This window comes from Myotis yumanensis, unplaced genomic scaffold (assembly GCF_028538775.1).
Source record: "Myotis yumanensis isolate MYYU_CA2020_CCGP unplaced genomic scaffold, mMyoYum1.0.hap1 SCAF_9, whole genome shotgun sequence".
In the NCBI taxonomy this organism is placed as follows: Eukaryota; Metazoa; Chordata; class Mammalia; order Chiroptera; family Vespertilionidae; genus Myotis; species Myotis yumanensis.
This window is the reverse complement of record NW_027223760.1, coordinates 84,767,926-84,789,120: the sequence shown is the minus strand read 5'-3', so window position 1 is coordinate 84,789,120 and position 21,195 is coordinate 84,767,926. Positions and strand designations below refer to the sequence as shown.

General features: G+C 47.4%; 1 protein-coding gene across 1 annotated transcript; it reads right to left on the bottom strand.

The window, feature by feature from the left end:
* Positions 1 to 1,716: 1,716 nt before the first annotated feature.
* On the bottom strand, positions 1,717 to 12,511 carry H2AZ2 (H2A.Z variant histone 2). The gene is made up of 5 exons (XM_070424882.1): positions 12,409 to 12,511; positions 9,182 to 9,259; positions 6,965 to 7,078; positions 2,898 to 3,027; positions 1,717 to 2,044 (listed from the first exon to the last, which is right to left on the bottom strand). Exons 1-5 carry the CDS (start codon positions 12,409 to 12,411, stop codon positions 1,983 to 1,985), a joined length of 387 nt encoding a protein of 128 aa, XP_070280983.1. The 5' UTR covers positions 12,412 to 12,511; the 3' UTR covers positions 1,717 to 1,982.
* Between the last annotated feature and the right edge of the window lie 8,684 nt (positions 12,512 to 21,195).

The following is a 21,195-nucleotide window of genomic DNA, read 5'->3' as shown; positions in this document are numbered from 1 at the left end:
CAGGATTCAAACCCAGACCCTTTGGTCCGCAGGCTGATGCTCTATCCACGGAACCAAACTGGCTTGGGCTCATTGATGTTTTGTATTGTTTTTTAGTCTCTATATCATTTATTTCTGCTCTAATCTTTATTATTTCCTTCCTACTACTTACTCTGGGCTTTTCTTATTCTCTACTTAAGTTGTAGTGTTAGTTTATTATTAATTTTTCTTGTTTTTTGAGGTAGGCCTGTAGTACTATGAACTTCCCTCTCAAAACTGCTTTTGCTGTGTCCCAGAGATTTTGGGTTATGTGTTAATTTTCACTTGTTTCCAGGGAGTTTTTGATTTATTTGATCACATTGGTAACCCATTCGTTGTTTAATAACATGCTATTTAGCCTCCATGTCAGCGGTTCTCAACCTGTGGGTCGTGACCCCTTTGGGGATCGAACGACTCTCTGAGGGGTGGCCTAAGACCATCGCAAAACACATATATAATTACATAGTTTTTGTGAGTAATCACTATGCTTTAATTATGTTCAATGTGTCACAATGACGTTAGGGGTCACCACAACATGAGGAACTGTATTAAAGGGTCACGGCATTAGGAAAGTTGAGAACCACTGCTCCTTGTGTTTGAATATTTTTGAGTGTTTTTACTGTAGTTGATTTCTAATTTCATTCCATTGTGATCTGTGAAGATCAAAAGAGGTGGGTCTCGCCCTAGCTGGTTTGGCTCAATGGATAGAGCATCAGCCTGTGGACTGAAGGGTCCCAGGTTCAATTCCAGCCATACTTGGGTCACAGGCTCGATCCCCAGTAGGGGGTGTGCAGGTGGCAGCCAATCAATGATTCTCTCTCATCATTGATGTTTCTATCTCTCTCCCCCTCTCCCTTCCTCTCTAAAATCAATTAAAAAAAAAAAAGAGGTGGGTCTCTTGTAGACAGCATATGATTGGGTCATGTTTTTGCATCCATTCAACTACCCTATGTTTTTTGTTTGAGACTTCCAGGCAGAAAATACTTTCTGAAGTACCACTAACTGGTACATTAATTTTAAAATTCACAAGTTACTTAGAAACTGAAAAATAATTTTAAAAATGAACAAATTACTGAATGTTACTGTATCAATAAAAGACCACTAAAAATTTGAATTTTAAGCCCAAAGCAGAAAACTCGGATAAATTTAACTTCAAATCCAGGTAAGAGCGTGGGCTCTGAGGTGAGGCAGTCTAGGTCTGTATCCCAGCTCTGCCGTTTCTATCTACGAAACCAATGTTTCCTGGCAAACCATTTAACTTCTGTGGGCCTCGGTTCCACCTATTTAAAGTGGGGGTAATAAAGTTTCTGGGTCAGTAAAGAACTTAGCACAGGGCCTGCCATACAGTAAATCAAATAGTCCCGCTGTCCGAGTTCAACAATTTTAAGTGCACGTTTTCATACTCTAACATTTCTGAAACTGGTATGCATCTCATTATCAATGGCATATCATGGTTAATGGGTAGTTTTTCTTTCTTTGGAAATATGTAAAAACAGTGCACACTAGAAATGGATAGCATCTAAGACTCAAAATAATATGGTATCAATTATGGTAAAGCTATATTCCCAGATTCTATTTTAAGATTATTTGGAATATAGAAAAAAAAGATTCTGAGTATATAACCAATTAAAAAATTAAAAAATTTCATATGAGTAAAATATTTCCAACACATCACAAACAGAACAGATTTGAGACAAATTATTTTTGTAAAAAATGGTTTATCAATTCCATTTTTGTATAAAATACATGGGAGAAATCCAGCCAATCAATACACAACTGTTGCCACGTGAAAAGATACTTTTATCAAACTTCGAGTCTAAGAATGTACAAATGTTTCTCTTACCATGTCTACAGTAATTATCTATGCTGTTCCATTTAATTTCTTAAAATTCCACATATCCCCAATATTTCTTCTGTCCTAGTTACAGTACAATGACAGGGAGCAAGAGAGTTAAAATAATTCTCTAAGCAGTTTTCTGCTGACCCTTCTTTCCAATCAGAGACTTATGGATGTGAGGGATCACACCTAAAATGAAATTAAAAACAAATTAAACATTAAGCTAGCTGTATCTAACAACTTCAGTGTCTCAAACCAAAAAGAGCAATTATACAAAGAGTGAAATTTACTTAAGTCCTCTCTTATATTTGATCCTATTTATGTATCTCCTAGAGGCCCAGTGCACGAATTCAAGCACCAGTGGGGTCCCTCGGGCTAAAACCGGCTCTCTGACATCCCCCAAGAGGTCCTGGATTGCGAGAGGGCATAGGTCAGACCGAGGGACCCCACTGGTGCACAATCGGAGCTGGGGAGGGATGCTGGAGGTTGGCCAGCTACGGAGGGACCGAGGGAGAGCTCCAGGGCGTGTCGGGCCCATCTAGCTCAGTCCCAATCAGCCGGACCCCAGCAGCAAGCTAACCTACCAGTTGGAGCATCTGCTCCCTGGTGGTCAGTGCACATCATAGTGACTGGCTGACCGGTTGACTGTCTGCCCCCTGGTGGTCAGTGCACATCATAGTGTACAGTTGAGTGGCCTTAGCATATCATTAGCATATTATGCTTTGATTGGTTGAACAGGCGACGGACAACCGGACCGTTAGCATATTAGGCTTTTATTATATACGATACCAAGGGGGGCCCCACTTCAAGGTCCAGGAACTCCTCTAAGACTGTGTATAAAACGATGTGATTCTATGTGCTTTTGGGGAGAATAACCACAGCTTTCAAGAGGTTCTCCGAAGATGACCCCCAAAGGGTTAAGGGACACCACCTTACACCTCACCTTCACTGACACTGACTCACCCGATGACCTCCTATAGAATGCACACTTATAACTAGAAAGGCCAATGGCAACCTCGTCTGAAGAGGTGACAATACGTACCGCCCCCAGCGATGGTAGCCTTGATAAGCGAGTCCAGCTCCTCGTCCCCCCGGATGGCGAGCTGCAGGTGGCGGGGGGTGATGCGCTTTACCTTGAGGTCCTTGGAAGCATTGCCCGCCAGCTCCAGCACCTGCAAGCACCAGCGGGACAGCACGTCAGACAAGGGGTGTGTGTGCTCAGGGTCCGGGTGGACTTGCATTTATAGCTCAAAGATCACTGCAGCGTCGGCACATCACACACAGAATGTCAGAAACAAAGGGCACATTTTTCTTTGTCATATTTTTTAATGAACCCTGGGTATCGGCTAATGCTCCTCCAACAATGGATTTGACATTGGACCGGAATATAAACATACAAACAAGTCCCATCCAATATATTTGAAAACAATCATATTCTTGAGAACAGACTGTCTTCCATGAGTACCCCTGGAGGAGAGGTCATAGGAATGTTCAACAACTCCAAAATTCATTCCTTTTCATATTTTTTTTTTCTGTTATATATTTTTAAAAAATATATTTTATTGATTTTTTACAGAGAGGAAGGGAGAGGGATAGAGAGCCAGAAACATCGATGAGAGAGAAACATTGATCAGCTGCCTCCTGCACACCCCTACTGGGGATGTGCCCACAACCAAGGTACATGCCCTTGACTGGAATCAAACCCGGGACCCTTCAGTCCGCAGGCCGACGCTCTATCCACTGAGCAACACCGGTTCTGGCTCCTTTTCGTATTTTTATAATGCCTTTAGAGAGCTCTCATCATTTCACTTGGCCTTTTAACACATAGCGTACTGCTCAGTGTTCTCGTTTTCCACGCGCCATCTGTTATGGACCTTAGATGTCAACACACTGTCTTGTCCACTGTGGGGTGCGGTTACAGTGTTTGGCCAGGTTCAAGCCTCGGACTAATGAAAGGACAGGGTCCTCTCACTGCCACGTGCAAGTCCCAGCGGGAGGGCAGGGCCCTCCCAGCACAATCATAGCCAACGGCTGTGGTTGTGAGCTTGAACCTATGGTCCGAACACGTGGCCCCACGTGCCTTTGTACACCCATAAGGTTGTCAGGTGATATGAAGCAGCATGAACCTACGTGTATTCCAGCGAGTGGAAAGAAAAAATTTCCTACGAGAGCCTGCTGAGTTTGTGCCGCCCATGGAAAAAGGAGCGAATCTAGATACGTAAATTTTGTTTGGTCCCTCTTCATAGAGGAAAATGTTTTACGCAGTACCATACGTTAAAAAAGTACTAGGAACTTTAATTGTTTGTTTTTGTAAATAAAAATGTTATAATTATTGAAAAACAACACCTAAAGTGCATTATGATCTGTAGTTATGATGATTTAAATAACGTGCAGTTTGCCCAAAAACATGCGGTCCCTGGAGTATGTCTAGAGATTTCTATGCGATACGCAATGTGTTAATATTCATTTTCTACAAGAGCACTAGAACCTTCAGCAAAAAGCTATTTCTATAGAAAAAAGTAAGACCAAGAGATGTTTTTCCTCAGCCAAGACCCTAAATGTGGGCACCCAGAAACCCATGGAGTCTATTTTTGTGCAACCTTTAATGGCTAGAACTTATTTCCTAGCACTTGTAGAAAAGATTAAAAATATAATTCAAAAAAATTGTCATCGCCCTGGCTGGTGTGTTCAATGGTTAGTGTCAGCCCATGGACCAATGTTTTCTCTCTCTCACCCTCCACTCGCTCTAAAATTGAATGGAAAAATGAATGGATTTTTAAGAAGTTATTTTTATTCAGAGTTTTTAACATCACTGGATCCTATTATACTAGTATGTACACAATAAGCTAGAAGCCCTTTAAAGACCACACTGGCATTATAAACCCTTTGATAGTCTACAAAAATAACTCCACAAACCCTCTGCACTTAGAGCGTAGGAAGCCTTGTTGTACATCTGAAGTAACTGGCATGCTTTAAAATCTACCAGAATCCCATCTCATTTTCCTTGGGACTCTGGTCTGGCACCTCTATCTTGACTATTATTTTTTAAAATATATTTTTATTGATTTGAGAGAGGAAGGGAGAGGGAGAAACATCAGTGATGAGAATCATTGATTGGCTGCCCCCTAATGGGGATCGAGCCTGCAACCCAGGCATGCGCCCTTGACTGGAATCGAGCCCGGGACCCTTGTTCGAAGGCCGATGCTCTATCCACTGAGCAAGACCAGCCAGAGCTAATTTTATTGATTTTTAGAGAGAAAGGAAGGGAGAGGGAGAAAGAGAAACACTGATGTGAGGCAGAACATTGATGGGCTACCTCCTGCACATGCTCCCTTACTGGGGATTGAACCCAAAACCTGGGGATGTGCCCTGACCAGAAATCGAACCCGTGACCTTGGTGTATCGGGATGATGCTCTAGCCAACTGAGCTACCTGACCAGGGCCACCGTAATTTAATCTTAAATGTACAACGGGACACAAATGACCTGGGTAAGGTTAATGAAAAGACAGCAAAGATAATTAACATAAAGGTTGAACCTAAATCTTTCTCAAGTAAAAACCACCGTTTGTTTCTACTAGGTTGGCTACCTCTAGCACTTGACTTGCTTGGGATACAGCTCATGGAGTTTCACAACCACATTTTCCTTCGGAGGGGCTAGGGTGGAGGAAGTGGTGGTCCATGACCCAGTAAATAAGAACTCTTGCCCAGCCATATCCCGTCTGGCTCAAATTGGTTGGGCACCGAAAGGCTGCTGTTGTGATTCCTGATGGGGGCACATGCCTGGGTTTTGGGCTCCATCCAGGTACGGGGTGTGCAGGAGCAGGCGATTGATGTTCTGCTCTCTCATCAATATTTCTCTCTCTTTCTAAAAATCAGTTTCTAAACAATTCCTGGTCAGGGCACATATTTGGGTTGCATGCTCGATCCCCAGGAGGGGTGTGCAGGAGGCAGCCAATTGGATGTTCCTCTCTCATTAATGTTCCTATCTCTCTCCCTCTCCCTTTTCCCCTCAAAACAAAACAAAACACCCAAACGAAAAAACCAGCCCTAACTGGTTTGGCTCAGTGGATAGAGCATCGGCCTGCAGACTAAAAGGTCCCCGGTTCAATTCCGGTCAAGGGCATATCTGGGTGGCAGGCACATCCCCAGTGGGAGATGTGCAGGAGGCAGCTGATCGATGTTTCTCTCTCATTGATGTTTCTAACTCTCTATCCCTATCCCTTCCTCTTTGTAAAAAACCAATATATTAAAAAAAATCAATAAAGACATTAAAACAGCACCACCACCACAAACAACAACTCTTGCCCAAGTAACTGTACCTCCCGAAATGGGAAGCTGAGCACAATAGAGCAGATTATGCACACAATCATGCAGAGAACCAGAATGATTATGCCTTTTATCAAACTTCACATTATATTTGTGATTTTTATTTTTTTTCAAATTTTATTAATTTTTTACAGAGAGGAAGGGAGAGGGATAGAGAGTTAGAAACATCAATGAGAGCGAAATATCGATCGGCTGCCTCCTGCACACCCCCTACTGGGGATGTGCCCGCAACCAAGGTACATGCCCTTGACCGGAATCGAACCTGGGACCCTTGAGTCCGCAGGCTGATGCTCTATCCACTGAGCCAAACCAATCAGGGATATATTTGTGATTTTTAAAAATTATCACACTGGCAAACCTTTCCCCCACCCCAAATTTCTTAAAAAAGAGATTATGCTGTAACTTCTACTGATTATATACTTACTTCAGAGTTCACTAACAGTATAGTATTTAAATTCCTTTGGCAGTCACTTAAAAATATGATGGATGACCCTTGCTTAATTTTGACAACGAGTAAACGAAGGTTCTCTTTGACACTGCTGCCGGGGAACAGGCCGATTAAGACATTTAAAACTGCTGCCAGCAGGGAGCATGCAGGAGACAGCAGGCTGATGTTTCCATCTCTCTCCCTCTCCCTTCCTCTCTCTCTCAAATCAATAAAAACATATTTTAAAAAAAGAGAGAGACCAACAAGCAGATGTGTCTTTTTTGTTTAAACTCCTATTTCCCGCCCTTTCTAGGCCTGTACTTTTGCACTTCCATGTCGAACATCCCCTACACACCTCCGCAGTGAGGTACTCCAGGATTGCGGCACTGTACACGGCCGCGGTGGCGCCGACCCTCCCATGGCTTGTGGTGCGAGTCTTCAGATGTCTGTGGATGCGGCCCACGGGAAACTGAAAGAGACACCGTCTGAATGGAGGCACCGAGGAGCCTTCACCACACCACGGGGCGTAACCAGAGGCAAACAGTGAGGAAAGCAGGAGTTAAACAATGTCATTACCCACATTAGAAGCCAAACTTATTTGGCAATTAACAGTCTAGGGCCTGTGTTGTATCCTAGTATTTAGCCCCAAATCTTCATGCCTGCTTTTACCCTCCTGAGAAGAGAATCTAAGTTAAAAGAACACAAACCACCACAGGGTTTATAATAGTTCTGCATCATACGGAAGGTCATCGTAACATAAAGAGAAACTGCTCTGCAGGCATCAACTGCACATTCCATGTGGCCTCATCATCACATTCATGTCCTGTTAATTCCTTCACCTAGCGGCCTCGTGCGACTCTGAACCTCCAACACGTTCCTTCAGCCTCAACTCCATTCTGTTTCAAGAGGTGACCTGACAAAAACCAACACCATTTGGTAACACACTGTGTTAAATATGTGAGGTCTTAATCTACATGGGTTTGGGCAGAAACTAATAAAGTCTTCTCTACAACCACCAGCACCATTCTTTCATTGTTTACACCCTCTTTCTGAAAGGGTGCTTCCTCATTCCCAAAATGCCCTGCTCCCCCAGATCTGCACCCTTGACTATCGTCTACCCATGTGTTATGGATCCTCCTTACCCTGTCCCTGGCCCCACCACTCCAACAGCTTCCTCTCCACAGGCTCGTTTCCTTCTGTGCACTTCGCTCAAAACCTCTCCACGTGTCTAAATCAAGTGCTTCCGTTACAGCCTAGATACCTGCTTGCGGAAGGCAAAATTTAAAAGCAAATCCTGAAACTCTTTCTTTCTTGTTACCTATTTTCTCCATTCTTGAAGACCAGGGTAACATTGCAATGACCAAATGTATTAGCCGCCTCTAGATGGCAACCTGAAGGAGAAAAGGCCTGATCTGGGATGGGGGTAGGGCTGGAACTGACTTCCGCATGCATCTCGGTGACTGGATTGTCCTGTGGCACAGAGTAGGACCTCAGAAACATTTCTTCTTGGATTGCAGATTACAGAGTTCTAATACTAACTCCAGGCTCTGCTACTCCTCAGTCTTTTCTTTGTGTTTCTCAGGGGTTCACCACTATCCTTGTGTTCCTTTCCTATGCTCCACTTGGAAACTCATTTATAGCATGAACTACCAATTTTACAGAAATGATTTTAAATTTGTAATTCTTTCTATCACCTCACTTGGAAAGCTGGACTCAAATCTATAACTTTTGGACATTTTCATGTGGATGTTTTGGTAGAACTCCAAAATGACTCCACTTAGATTCTTAAATCTTATAACTTGTCCTTACCACAAGCTCCTGTGTCCCTTAGTTCTAAGGCTTACAGAAACCTTTGACTTTCCTCTCAACACCATACCTCTCCTCCCACTTTTTGGGAGCACATGAATGACTCCTATTCCCATCCGTCCCACTTAATTCAAGTATTTATTACCTTACTCCTAAAACCATTGCAATAGCCTCCACCTGTCTTCCATCTCCCACTTCAAATAAATTCTAATAGAAATTTACACAATTAAAATATAGAATGTACCCATCAAGTGTAAGTTCCTGCAGTACCATCTAGATCACGTCAGCCTCTTGTTCAAAAACTTTCAGTGGCTCACCACTGCCAAGAGGATAAAAACCAAACCTTACAGTCTGGCCTTTGAGCTTTCCTGTTTACAAACTGTCTCATATACACAGAATCATTCTTACTCATCCACAAAATTTTTAGTCTGTGGATTAAAGGTGCAATTATTCAAATATCTGAAGTTTGGAAATATTTAGTCTTTTGATACAATTTACAAAATAATCAGAAACATAGTTATAATCTAGAAATAATAGATTTTAAGAGAGCAAATTTACCGAATTTATTTTAGACCTCTTCATAACTGTTCTCGTTTGGAAGAGAATACAAATTAAAAGATAATTGCTTTGATTTAAATTTTGACCAATTAATCTCATTATTAAAGGTCAGTAGTAGTATATTTTTGTAATTAATGAACTTCTATGGGTTGTGAAATTGCAACAGTAAAGAATTTAATAATGAATTACAATATCGTGGATACATTACCTGTAGCCCAGCCCTCTGCGAGCGAGACACTGCCTTCGCCTTGGCCTTCCCACTGTCCTTACCAGCTTTGCCTCCAGCCTAAGTGAGAAAAGGCTCCAGGTGAAGATGCTATTTCAAAATATTCAGGAAACGAAATTTTTCTAATTTTATTTTAGTCAGCTAAAAAAATCTAGGGAATCTCCTTCCTCAATTTTATATAAATTAATAATGATGTAATTACACATACAATATACATAGCAATATACATGTTTTATTTTATTATTTATTTATTTTTTAATATACATGTTTTATCACCACTTGCTAATTTATTTAAAACTAGAGGCCTGGCCGAAACCGGTTTGGCTCAGTGGATGGAGCGTCGGCCTGCGGACTGAGGGGTCCCAGGTTCGATTCCGGTCAGGGGCATGTGCCTGGGTTGCGGGCGCATCCCCAGTGGGAGATGTGCAGGAGGCAGCTGATCGATGTTTCTCTCTCATTGATGTTTCTAACTCTCTATCTCTCTCCCTTCCTCTCTGTAAAAAATCAATAAAATATATTTAAAAACAAAAACAAAAACAAAAACAAAACTAGAGGCCTGGTGCACAAAAATCTGTGCACTGGCAGGGGAGGGGAGGTTGGGGGGTGTCCCTCAGCCCCACTTGTGCCCTCTCACAGTCTGGGACCCCTCTGGAGATAACCACCTGCTGGCTTAGGCCCGCTCCCTGGGTGGCAGATGGCAGGCCCGATCCCTCGGTGCCTGCCCCACCTCCCCGGGTCATGCACACGGGACTCCCGGATGGAGGCTGGGCAGGCTGGCTGATGGCTGCTGCACCGCCCGGCCGCCCTGGGTCTGGTCGCACACGGGACGCCTGCCACCCTGGGTTGCAGATAGCAGGCCCAGATGGCGGCAGGGCAGGTGGGATGGCGCTGTCCCGCCCTGCCTGCAGTATGCAAATTAGCCGCCATCTTTCTCGGCGGTTAATTTGCATATAACACTGATTAGCCTATGGGAGGCGTAGCGAAGGTATGGTCAATTAGCATGTTTGTCTATTATCAGATAGGAGGATGAGGTCAAACGTTACTTATTTAAATGAAATTGCTAAAAATTTGAACATATTTTTCAAATTTCAGACTGAAGAATCTTCATGTCAACATATAATTTCCACAAGAACATTCAGAACTTAGCTCTTCTAGGAGTAAAGAAGAAACAAGTAAAAAAAAAAAAAAAAAGGGGGAAAAAAAGTTAAACATCCATAAATGGTGTGGCTTAGTGGGTTGGAGAATCTTACAGTACAGCAAAGGTGGCGTGTTTGAGTCCCGGGTCAGGGCACATACAAGAATCAACCGATGAGCCCTGCCAGCGTGGCTCTGTGGTTGAGCCCCGACCTGTGAACCAGGAGGTCAGGGTTTGATTCCCCGTCAGGCAAATGTGGGGTTGTGGGCTCCATCCCCAGTGGGGGGCGTGCAGGAGGCAGCCAACCATGATTCTCTCTCATCATTGATGTTACTCTCTCCCTTCCTTTCCTCTCTGAAATCAATAAAAATATATTTTAAAAAAATCAACCGATGATGTATAAATAAGTGGAACAAATCGATGTGTCTTTAATATCAATTTTTATAAAATCACCTGTGTATAGTCCTCCTAAGTGCATGTCTCTGTTAATTTAATGTTTATCTCTGAAAACCATATATTTTTTTAAAAAAGAGACTGTGACAAAAATTAGAAGCAGGAAATGTCTAAGAATTAATTCATGTCGCTTCCTTACATTTAATTTCTTTTTTTAAAAAAAATATATTTTTATTGCCGAAACCGGTTTGGCTCAGTGGATAGAGCGTCGGCTTGTGGACTGAAAGGTCCCAGGTTCGATTCCGGTCAAGGGCATGTACCTGGGTTGCGGGCACATCCCCAGTAGGAGATGTGCAGGAGGCAGCTGATCGATGTTTCTCTCCCATCGATGTTTCTAACTCTCTATCTCTCTCCCTTCCTCTCTGTAAAAAATCAATAAAATATATTTAAAAAAAATATATATATATTTTTATTGATTTTTTACAGAGAGAGGGATAGAGAGTCAAAAACATCGATGAGAGAGAAACATCGATCAGCTGCCTCCTGCACACCCCGCACTAGGGATGTGCCCGCAACCCAGGTACATGCCCTTGACCGGAATCGAACCAGGGACCCTTGAGTCCGCAGGCTGATGCTCTATCCACTGAGCCAAACCGGTCAGGGCACAGTTTTTTTATTTCTGAGGTCAGATCAACTAACACTATCCTCTCACCTACTCCTCCCAGAAGTCTTTGCCCCGGTATAAAACCTTTAGAAACCGCCCTGGCTGGTGTGGCTCAGTGGGTAGAGCGCCAGCCTGCGGACGGACCCGCAGCGGGGGGCGCAGGAGCCAGGGGTCCATGGTTCTCTCATCACCGATGTTTCTCTCTCTCTCTCTCTCCTCCCGTCCTCTCCGACATCAATAAAAATATATTAAACAACAAAACAAACAAAAAGGTCCTCAGCGGGTGCGCGGTCTAGGGTCCACCGGTCTCTGAACTGGGAACGAGGATGAACTAAAAGCCGCCGAGCCCCGCGGGCACCTGCTTCTCGCTTTACGGAGGCAGATGCGAAACCGGCGCCAGAACCCGCCGCCGCAGGGGCTGTTCCGGGCGGGAGCCCGGCGTCCGCGGCGTCACCTCTGCGAACCGCGGCGCTGCGCTCTCTCCTTCTCCATCCGTAGGTGCTCCCGGCTCAGAGGGAGACGCCGGTCCCGGCGCGCCCCACAGGGGGTCCGACCCGCCACCTTGGGCGCACGGGACACCTCCCATCAACCAGCGACCCCGACCGGGACTCCGCTGGGCTCCGCACTCGGCGGGACACCGCACACTACGGGCGCGGCTGACTTCCGCTCAAGTTTGAGATCCTACGGGCTCGGTGACAACTCAGTGCCGCCGGTATTTTTAGCCGCCGGAGAGGGACTCCGGTGCACGGCGCTCCGCTCGTGCGCGCGCGACCCCGGGAGCACCGGCCGGACCTGCGCCTCGCCCGCCCGCGGAAGGGCTTCGGCCCCGGGCCGCCAGGCCCTCCGATGAGCTGGGGACCCGCGCGTCCCCCGAAGCGCTGCGTCCCCGCCGCTCGGCCACCGCTGAGCACTCAAGACGCGCTCGCCGCCGGCGGAGGTGCTGCCGCCCGCTCAGGCCGCCCGGCCTCGGCCCGCCCGTCCGCCTCCCGCCCGCCCCGCCGCCGCCCCCGCCCTCACCATAGTCTCGGCCGCTCCCGCCCTCGCTCCCGCCGAGCCGCCGCCGCTGCTCCCGCAGCACCGACCGCCGCCGCCGTCACCGCCGGAGCTCGGACAATAACCGGGGCCCGCCTCGCGCCGCCTCGACCAATGGCCGCTCGCCTTGCTAGTTTGAACCTCGGCGGCCACCCAATCGCACGTCTCCTTCTAACCAGTCCCCGCCCCACGGCACCTCCTTCCTAACGGCTGTTTGTTTTTGCACACGGCACGTGGGGGCGGGGCCTCCAGCCTCCACTGGACGTGCAAGTGCGCGAGTAGGGGCGGGGCCTCGCGCCGCTCTCCGCCTGTGTCCGCGGCAGAGCCTGACGAGCGGAGGGATGGACCAGTGAGGGTTGACGGTGGGAGGAGATGAGCCAATGAAAACACCGCCCGCGAGCCAGGGAGGCGGGCCTCGGGAAACCACAGCGGGATTAGCCAACCATAAGCGACTGGAGGGCGGCGGCGGTTTTCCCGCGCTTTCGCGGAGTCGGCTCTCCGGCTCTGAACTTTGTGGAAGGGCGAGGCTGTGGGCGTCGCTTCTGCCCGCGGGGCTTATGACTCCCCGGGCGTGTACGTGTTAGCGGGACTGGCATCCCGGCGGACGTCGACCCCGGCCGGCATTTCACAGGTCTCACCAGGGGGCGGGCCTGCCCGGGTGTGAAGGGCCCTGTGACAGGAGGGAAGGTAAGGACTGGAGGAGACGAGGGCCGGTGAGGAAGGAGGCCCTGACCCGGAGGCGTGGGCGGAGCCCAATAAGCCTGGACGTTAGCGGACGGGGCCCGCGCCTCCTCCCCAGTCTGAGCGCCCTGCCGGGGTGTCCCCGGGAGGCAGACGCGCCGGGGGACTAATGGCGCAGGCCCCGCAGTGCCGTCGCCCGCGCACAGCTCTGCGCCGTTAGCCGCGGCCACTGCTCCTGGGCCGAGCCCCCTCTTCCTTCCTCGACCCCCGCCCTGTGGACACGCAGCACTCAGCGTGTTTTCCGTGACCTCGTGGGCTCCGTGCAAGATCCAAATCCTCGGAGGGCGCGCATTTCCTGGCCCTGCCCCCCGCGTGCTTCGGGGCACTCGGCTTGGCCTGCGCTGGAAGCAGCCCCACCGCAGCCTCTGCCTGCTGACCATCACCCTTCAGGTGCCAGCGAAGACGTCCTCCCTTCCGGCCTCCCGACACCCTCACCCGGACGGGGTGCCGCCCGGGCCCTGCCGCCTCCGTCTTAGTGCCCGGGTTGCATTGGCTTCCCTCGCACGAGGCCGCTGTTAGGCCGCTACCCCGGGCTTGGGACAGTGCCGGGCTCCGTGAAAGTCACTGGGCCAAGGAAGGGAAACAAGGACATTTTTTAAAGCCACTGAGACAGTCACTTGGTGGAAAGGCTTGAGTTTGCAAACAGACTCCTTCACTCACTAGTGCTGTGACCTGGAGCAGCTATTCCATATCATCAGGCCCAGTGTGTCCTAGTAAAACTGGAAACTACCAAGTTACAGTAATCAAGATCGTGCCCTGGGCCCCAGCCGGTGTGGCGCAGTGGATAGAGCGTCGGCCTGCGGACTGAAGGGTCCCGGGTTCCATTTGGGTCAAGGGCACATGCCGGGGTTGCTGGCTCGATCCCAGTGTGGGGCGTGCAGGAGGCAGCCAACCAATGATTCTCTCTCATATTGATGTTTCCATCTCCCTCTCCCTTCCTCTCTGAAATTAATAAAAATATTTTTTTCCAAAAACTTAAGGAAAAAAGATAGTGTACTGGCATAAGGATAGACATAGGCACTGCACCAAGCATGAAATAATTCATGAGGGAATGCTAACTTCTTAACAGGAAACTCATTGTCTCCACTCTCCACCCCTCAGCCTTCCTGTCATTGAGATTTCCAGGAAAATGTTAGGTGGAAATAAACTGGTTCTCATCACAGACAAAGTAGTCCCTTTACTGATTTCTATGTCCTGTTTAGAGATGGGAGAGTGTGTTGAATGATCACTGATCAGTAGTCTTTTCCCACAAATTGTACTTGGCCCAAAGGAGCTCCATTGCCCACAGTCAGACCCCTTTTCAGGGGCAGCCTCCCTCCAATGATTGATGGATATTTTGCCTTAATTTGGGACAACGCTGAAGGGCCCTTCCAGCTGCAGATTTTCGTGGATGATTAACACTGCATCCCAGTTCAACTTCTGCCTCTACTTAATCCTGCTTCCTTTTTTTTCTCAGTCATGTTGCCAAGAGCATTCCACAGGAAACTTCTCGAAGGTAAATCCCCATGTAAAAGTCTGTTTCCTGAGAAATCTAACCTAAGACAATGGATTTTCTATGCAATTATTTAATCAACTTTTAAAAATTTTTAAATTAATTTTAGAGAGGAAGGGAGAGAGATAGAAACATCAATATGAGATAGAATCATGGATCAGATGCCTCCTGCACACCCCCAACTGGGGATTGAGCCAGCAACCTGGGCATGTGCCCTGCCCAGGGAATCGAACTGTGACCTGGTTCATAGGTCAATGCTCAACCACTGAGCCATGCTGGCTGGGCTATTTAATCAACTTTTGAGTGAGCAGTATATTCATATGTCCAAAATGTTAAAGGGACAAAGAACTTCCATTTACAATAGCACCTAAAAGAATAAAATACTCGGGAGTAAATTTCACAAGATTTATACTCTTTTTCTTAACGTGTTTTTATTGATTTCAGAGAGGGAGAGGGAGGGAGAGATAGAAACTGCCTCCTGCATACTCCACACTGGGGACTGAGCCCAAAACCCTGGCATGTGCCCTGATGGAATCAAACCATGATCTCCTGGTTGATAGGTCAACGCTCACACCACTGAGCTGGGCAATACTCTCTTTTTTAATGTTTTAAAAATTGATTTAAAAAAATTGATTTCAGGGAGAAGGGAGAGGAAGAGGATAGAAACATCCTATATAATAAAAGAGAAACATGCAAATTAGCTGTCCCTCCACTACACTCAAACTATGCCTACAAGCCAATCAGGAGTGAGTATGCAAATTAACCCAACTAAGATGGCGGCAGCCACGGAGCTGGAGCGAGCAGGAGGCTTGGGTTGTCCCCAGCGATGGAGGAAGCCAAGCTTCCTGCCTGCCCTGGCCGGTCCTAGGCTCCAATCAAGGCTACAAAGTTTCAGTTATAGAAGATAAATAAATCCCAGGAAAAAAAGAGGCGGGGAGATTGGGTCAACGGGGTGTGTGGCCAACCTGAAAATGGCCATCAGACCCTTATCCAGACTGGCCAGGCACCCCAGTGGGGACCCCCACCCTGAAGGGGGTGTGGCCAGCCTGAAAACGGCCCTCAGCCCCTCACCCAGACCAGGCACCCCAGCAGGACCCCCACCCTGATCCGGGACACCCTTCAGGGAAAACCAGCCGGCCCCCACCTGTGCACCAGGCCTCTATACTATATAATAAAAGGGTAAAATGCAAATTGACCCTAACAGCAGAACGACTGGGAATGACTGGTCACTATGACACACACTGACCACCAGGGGGCAGACGCTCAATGCATGAGCTGCCCCCTGGTGGTCAGTACGCTCCCACAGGGGGAGCTCTGCTCAGCCACAAGCCAGGCTGACGGCTGCCAGCACAGCAGTGGTGGCACGAGCCTCTCCCGCCTCCTCAGCAGTGCTAAGGATGACCAACTGCAGCTTAGGTCTGCTCCCCACTGGCAAGTGGACATCCTCTGAGGGCTCCAGGGCTGCCAGAGGGATGTCTGACTGCCAGCTTGGGCCCAATCCCCCAGGGAGCGAGCCTAAGCCAGCAGGTGGACATCCCCTGAGGGATCCCAGACTGGGAGAGGGCTGAGGGACCCCCCCACCGAGTGCACAAATTTTTGTGCACCGGGCCTCTAGTCAATAATGAGAGAGAATCATTGATCTGCTGTTTCCTGCATGCCCCCTCCTGGGGATTGAACCCACAACCCAGGCATGTGCCCTGATCAAGAATCAAACCACGACTTCCTGGTTCATGGGTTAATGCTCAACCACTGAGCCACACCGGTAGGCAAGATTTATACTCTTAAAACTACTAAACATTGTTGGAAAAACTAAAGATCTAGGAGAATCACAGCTTGCTGCTTTGTAGAAATTGACAAGACCATCCTAAAATTCATGTGGAAATGCAAGAGAACCAGAATAGCCAAAATAATCTTGAAAAATAATAAGTTGGCGGATGCACACTTCTTTATTTTTTATATTTTACTGGTGTTTTACAGAGAGGGAAGGAGAGGGACAGAGAGTTAGAAACATTGCTGAGAGAGAAACATCGATCAGCTGCCTCCTGCACACCCCCCATTGGGGACGTGCCCGCAACCAAGGTACGTGCCCTTGACTGGAATCGAACCTGGGACCCCCCAGTCCACAGGCCGACGCTCCATCCACTGAACCAAACCGGCCAGGGCAGATGCACACTTCTTAATTTCAAAACTACAAAGTTACAGTAATCAAGATAGAGTACTGGCATAAGGATAGACATAGGCCAAATGGAATAAATTAGAGCCCTATGGTCATTTGATATTTGACAAGGATGTCAAAAAAAGTCAATGGGAGTCCTGGCTGGGTAGATCAGTTGGTTAGAGAGTCGCCTAAAATGCTGAGGTTGTGGGTTCGATCCCTAGTCACAGCACATACAAGAATCAACCAATAAATGCATAAGTGTAATAACAAATGGATGTTTCTCTCTAAAATCAATTAAAATTTTTTTCAAAAAAATTCAGCCCTAGCTGGTTTTGCTCAGTGGATAGGGCATCAGCCTGTGGACTGAAGGGTTCCAGGTTTGATTCCGGTCAAGGGCACATGCCCGGGTAGTGGGCCTGATCCCCAGTGGGGGGCATGCGGGAGACAGCCGATCAATGATTCTCTGTCATCATTGATGTTTTTGTCTCTCTCTGTCTCCTTCCTCTCTGAAATCAATAAAAATATATTTTAAAAAATTCAATAGAGAAATCACAATCTTTTGAACAAGTGGTGCTGGAATTTCTCCTTAAAGAGAATTTGCTTCCCTTTATTTATTTATATAGAAAATGGATTGGCAGGAAATGAATCAACATGCTGAAGTGTTCCCTCGGAAGCCTTCAAAGACCAAGTGGTAGTTACAGTGTAGAAACACTGCAGCAAAACCCCCACGAATCTCCCCCACACTGTGTCTGTCCTAGAAACCTTTAGCTGACAAAGGTCTGGGAGAGTTCAGCACTTGTATCTAAAATAGAGCTTGCAGTCCCCACCAGAAAGGTATGGGTCAGATGAGGGGCAGACAGATGAGATCCCACTGTCGTGATGACTCACTTGCCTGAGCGATATCGCCAGCTGGGTTTTCCTCGCCGGAAAATTGGCAGCTGCTGGACTAGAACATTCCACATTGCTGACAACAGTTCTCCTTCCCTCAGAAGACTGTTTTCTGCCATTCTTCCTGAGAACCTCACATGCTTTCTCCTTTTTTCCCCCCTTTCTCTTTTATATTATTTACTAGAGGCCCGATGCATGAAATTCATGCAAGAGTAGACCTTCCTTTCCCCGGCTGCCGGGACCGGCTTCCCTCTGGCACCCAGGACCCGGGCTTCCCTCCAGCCGCCAGCAGGCACTCGGGACCCAGGCTTCCCTTGCAGCCCCGAGTTTGTCTGGAAGGTCTTCTGGAACGACATCCAGTCTAACTAGCATATTATGCTTTTATTATAGATACTAAAGGTGGGAACCCTGCCTTTATGTTCTGAACTATGCATTACAAGGGACGCAATATCCTATATAATAAAAGCCTAGGTGATGTCATGCACATCACAAGATGGCCACCCTCACATCGTCACAAGATGGCCGGCAGGGGAGGGCAGTTGGGGGTGGCAAGGTCAGCAAGGGAGCAATCAGGCCAGTAGGGGAGTGGTTAGGGGGCAATCAGGCAGGCACGCAGTCAAGCGGTTAGGAGCCAGCAGTCCCGGATTGTGAGAGGGATGTCTGACATATGGTTTAGGCCCAAGGAATCGGAGATTGGAGAGGATGCAGGCTGGGCTGAGGGACACTCCGCCCCCATCCATGAATTTCATTCACTGGGCCTCTAGTCTATATATATATATATAAAAGGTTAATATGCTGTGTCCCTCCGACAGTTTGACCAGTCGCTATGACGTGTACTGATCACCAGGGGGCAGATGCTCAACACAGGAGCTGCCCTGATGCGCACTGGCCATTTACAAAAAAATGGCACCATGGACCTGGCGCCAACAAAGCAACTTTGGCTTTCCCCAAGTGGGACACAGGCCCCACCACCACCCCAGAGCGACACCCCACCAAATAGCAGCCAATGCTGCCGAGACCCCATGGCCCAAAATGCAGCCCACATTCCAGCCCAGCCCGGAATGGCGGCTGTCAGTGCCGGGTAATGACGTCACATAGCAACGCCAGGCTTCCTCTCCCTAGCAACTAGCCTCCTTGCAGCTTCTTCAGCCCAGTAACACAACTTGCTTTATAACCAGGTGCAAACATTTTACAGTTTAACCAAATGTCTGTGAAGTATTTTCACGTGCCTCATCTCATTTGATCCTCACAGAAGTCCTGGAGTAAGCAGATAGGAGACTCGGTTGAATCCTATTTTCTTTTCATTAGCTGGAAAACGGAGATTTAGAAAGCTTAGAAACTTGACCCGACTGAAAAGAAGTAAGAAATGGTGGACCTTGAAAATGACTTCAGGTTTTCTCACTGCGCAGAATATAGTCAAACACAGCTGCAGTTAAATATTTCACCCTTTGTTCTCCCTTTGTGATCTACAATAATAGTCTGCTTTGTATTTACTGCTGTGTTGCTATTACCTGAAAGAGAGGTTGGGGTGCTTCACTGGGCTGGAAAGTTTAGCTAAATCAGAAAGTAGGTCTAATTAAGCAAGTTTATCTCTATATATAAAGCTCTCGCTGGTGCCAATTGCACACGTGTGTTTCCATCTGTCATTGTCAATTGTGAATTTGGTTGACACTTCTATTATAGAGAAAGGGCAAGTAGCGATATTAAAATATTTCTAATTAATTTCCTTTCACTGTGCATGAATTGGTGCACCGGGCCTCTAATCCTATATAATAAAAGCCTAATATGCTAAGTGTCTGGTCGACCAGTCGACCGTTCAACCAACCAAAGCGTAATATGCTAATGATATGCTAAGGCTGCTCAACCGCTCACTATGACATGCACTGACCACCAGGGGGTAGATGCTCCGATTGGTAGATTAGCTTGCTGCTGGGGTCCAGCCGATTGGGACTGAGGGAGACGAGCCGGACACACCCTGGAGCCCCTCCCGCAGTCCCTCCCCGGCCCTGATCGTGCACCTGTGGGGTCCCTCAGCCTGGGCTGCGCCCTCTCACAATCCAGGACCCCTCAGGGGATGTCAGACAGCCAGTTTCAGCCCGATCTCGCAGGTCAGGCCAAGGGACCCCCACTGATGCACAAATTTGTGCACCAGGCCTCTAGTACAGTGATGGCAAACCTATGACACGCGTGTCAGAGGTGACACACGAACTCATTTTTTTGGTTGATTTTTCTTTGTTAAATGGCATTTAAATATATAAAATAAATATCAAAAATATAAGTCTTTGTTTTACTATGGTTGCAAATATCAAATTTCTATATGTGACACGCACCAGAGTTAAGTTAGGGTTTTTCAAAATGCTGACACGCCAAGCTCAAAAGATTCGCCATCACTGCTCTAGTATAAAAGGGCTCCGGGAATTCTCCCACTCCTTCCTTCCTCTGTCCACCTACACTGGGCCTACTTCCTCCCTGGGGTTTGGGGAAATCACTTCTTAGGATTTGAGATTCATAGAGGTGTTTTAATGAGAGGGGAGATCTGTAGCAAATTTCAGCTGCAACCCATCCTAGCTTCCTAGTCACATAAACCAGAATATTTGAACCCTAAATATACCCTCAATCCAATGTACGTTCCTTCTATTTTCTCTCCCAACTCACTAAACTATAAGTTCCATTTGGACCATATCTTCCACACCTAGTACAATATCTGGTACATAAAGAACTGAATGAATGAATTTACAAAATGATCTGGCCTCATGGTTATTAAAAAGATTTCAGTGCTGCCGAAGCCGGTTTGGCTCGGTGGATAGAGTGTCGGCCTGCGGACTGGGGGGTCCCGGGTTCGATTCCGGTCAAGGGCATGTAACTGGGTTGCGGGCGCATCCCCAGTGGGAGATGTGCGGGAGGCGGCTGATCGGTGTTTCTCTCTCATCGATGTTTCTGACTATCTCTCTCCCTTCCTCTCTGTAAAAAATCAATAAAAAAAAAAAAAAAGATTTCAGTGCTGACCACCAGGTGGCTCTCATCTCCCTAAGTACCAATGGCTCTACAGGAAACCGGACACTGTTAAAGCACCTTAAGGATTTTTGTGTGTTAAAGATACTGGAGTCACGCTGTTGGTTTATGGCAGAGTCAGGAACAGAACCTAACTCACAAAATATCAAAACTCTGAAGTCATACCCTGATACCTTGAAGTGCTGGATTCAAAAGAGCTCTTCAAGCTGTAGCCTGGCTGCACACCCAGAACTTCAGTGACAACTTTACATTAAGCTGACAAAATCAGCAGGGCTGCCCTAGCCCGTTTGGCTCAGTGGATAGAACGTTGGCCTGTGGACTGAAGGGTATTGGGTTCGATTCCGGTCAACGGCACGTACCTTGGTGGCAGGCTCCTGGCCCTGGTTGGGGACATGCAGGAAGCAACCAATTGATGTGTCTCTCTCATATTGGTATTTCTGTCTCTCCCTCTCCCTTCCACTTTCTCTAAAAATCAATGGAA

Excerpts from the sequence above, each read along its gene's own strand:
- H2AZ2 (XM_070424882.1), bottom strand. Across the intron at positions 3,028-6,964 it reads TGGAGTACCTCACTGCGGAG|GTGCTGGAGCTGGCGGGCAA; the intron begins GTGTGTAGGGGA and ends TGGTGCTTGCAG. Across the intron at positions 2,045-2,897 it reads GGCTACCATCGCTGGGGGCG|GTGTGATCCCTCACATCCAT; the intron begins GTACGTATTGTC and ends ATTTCATTTTAG.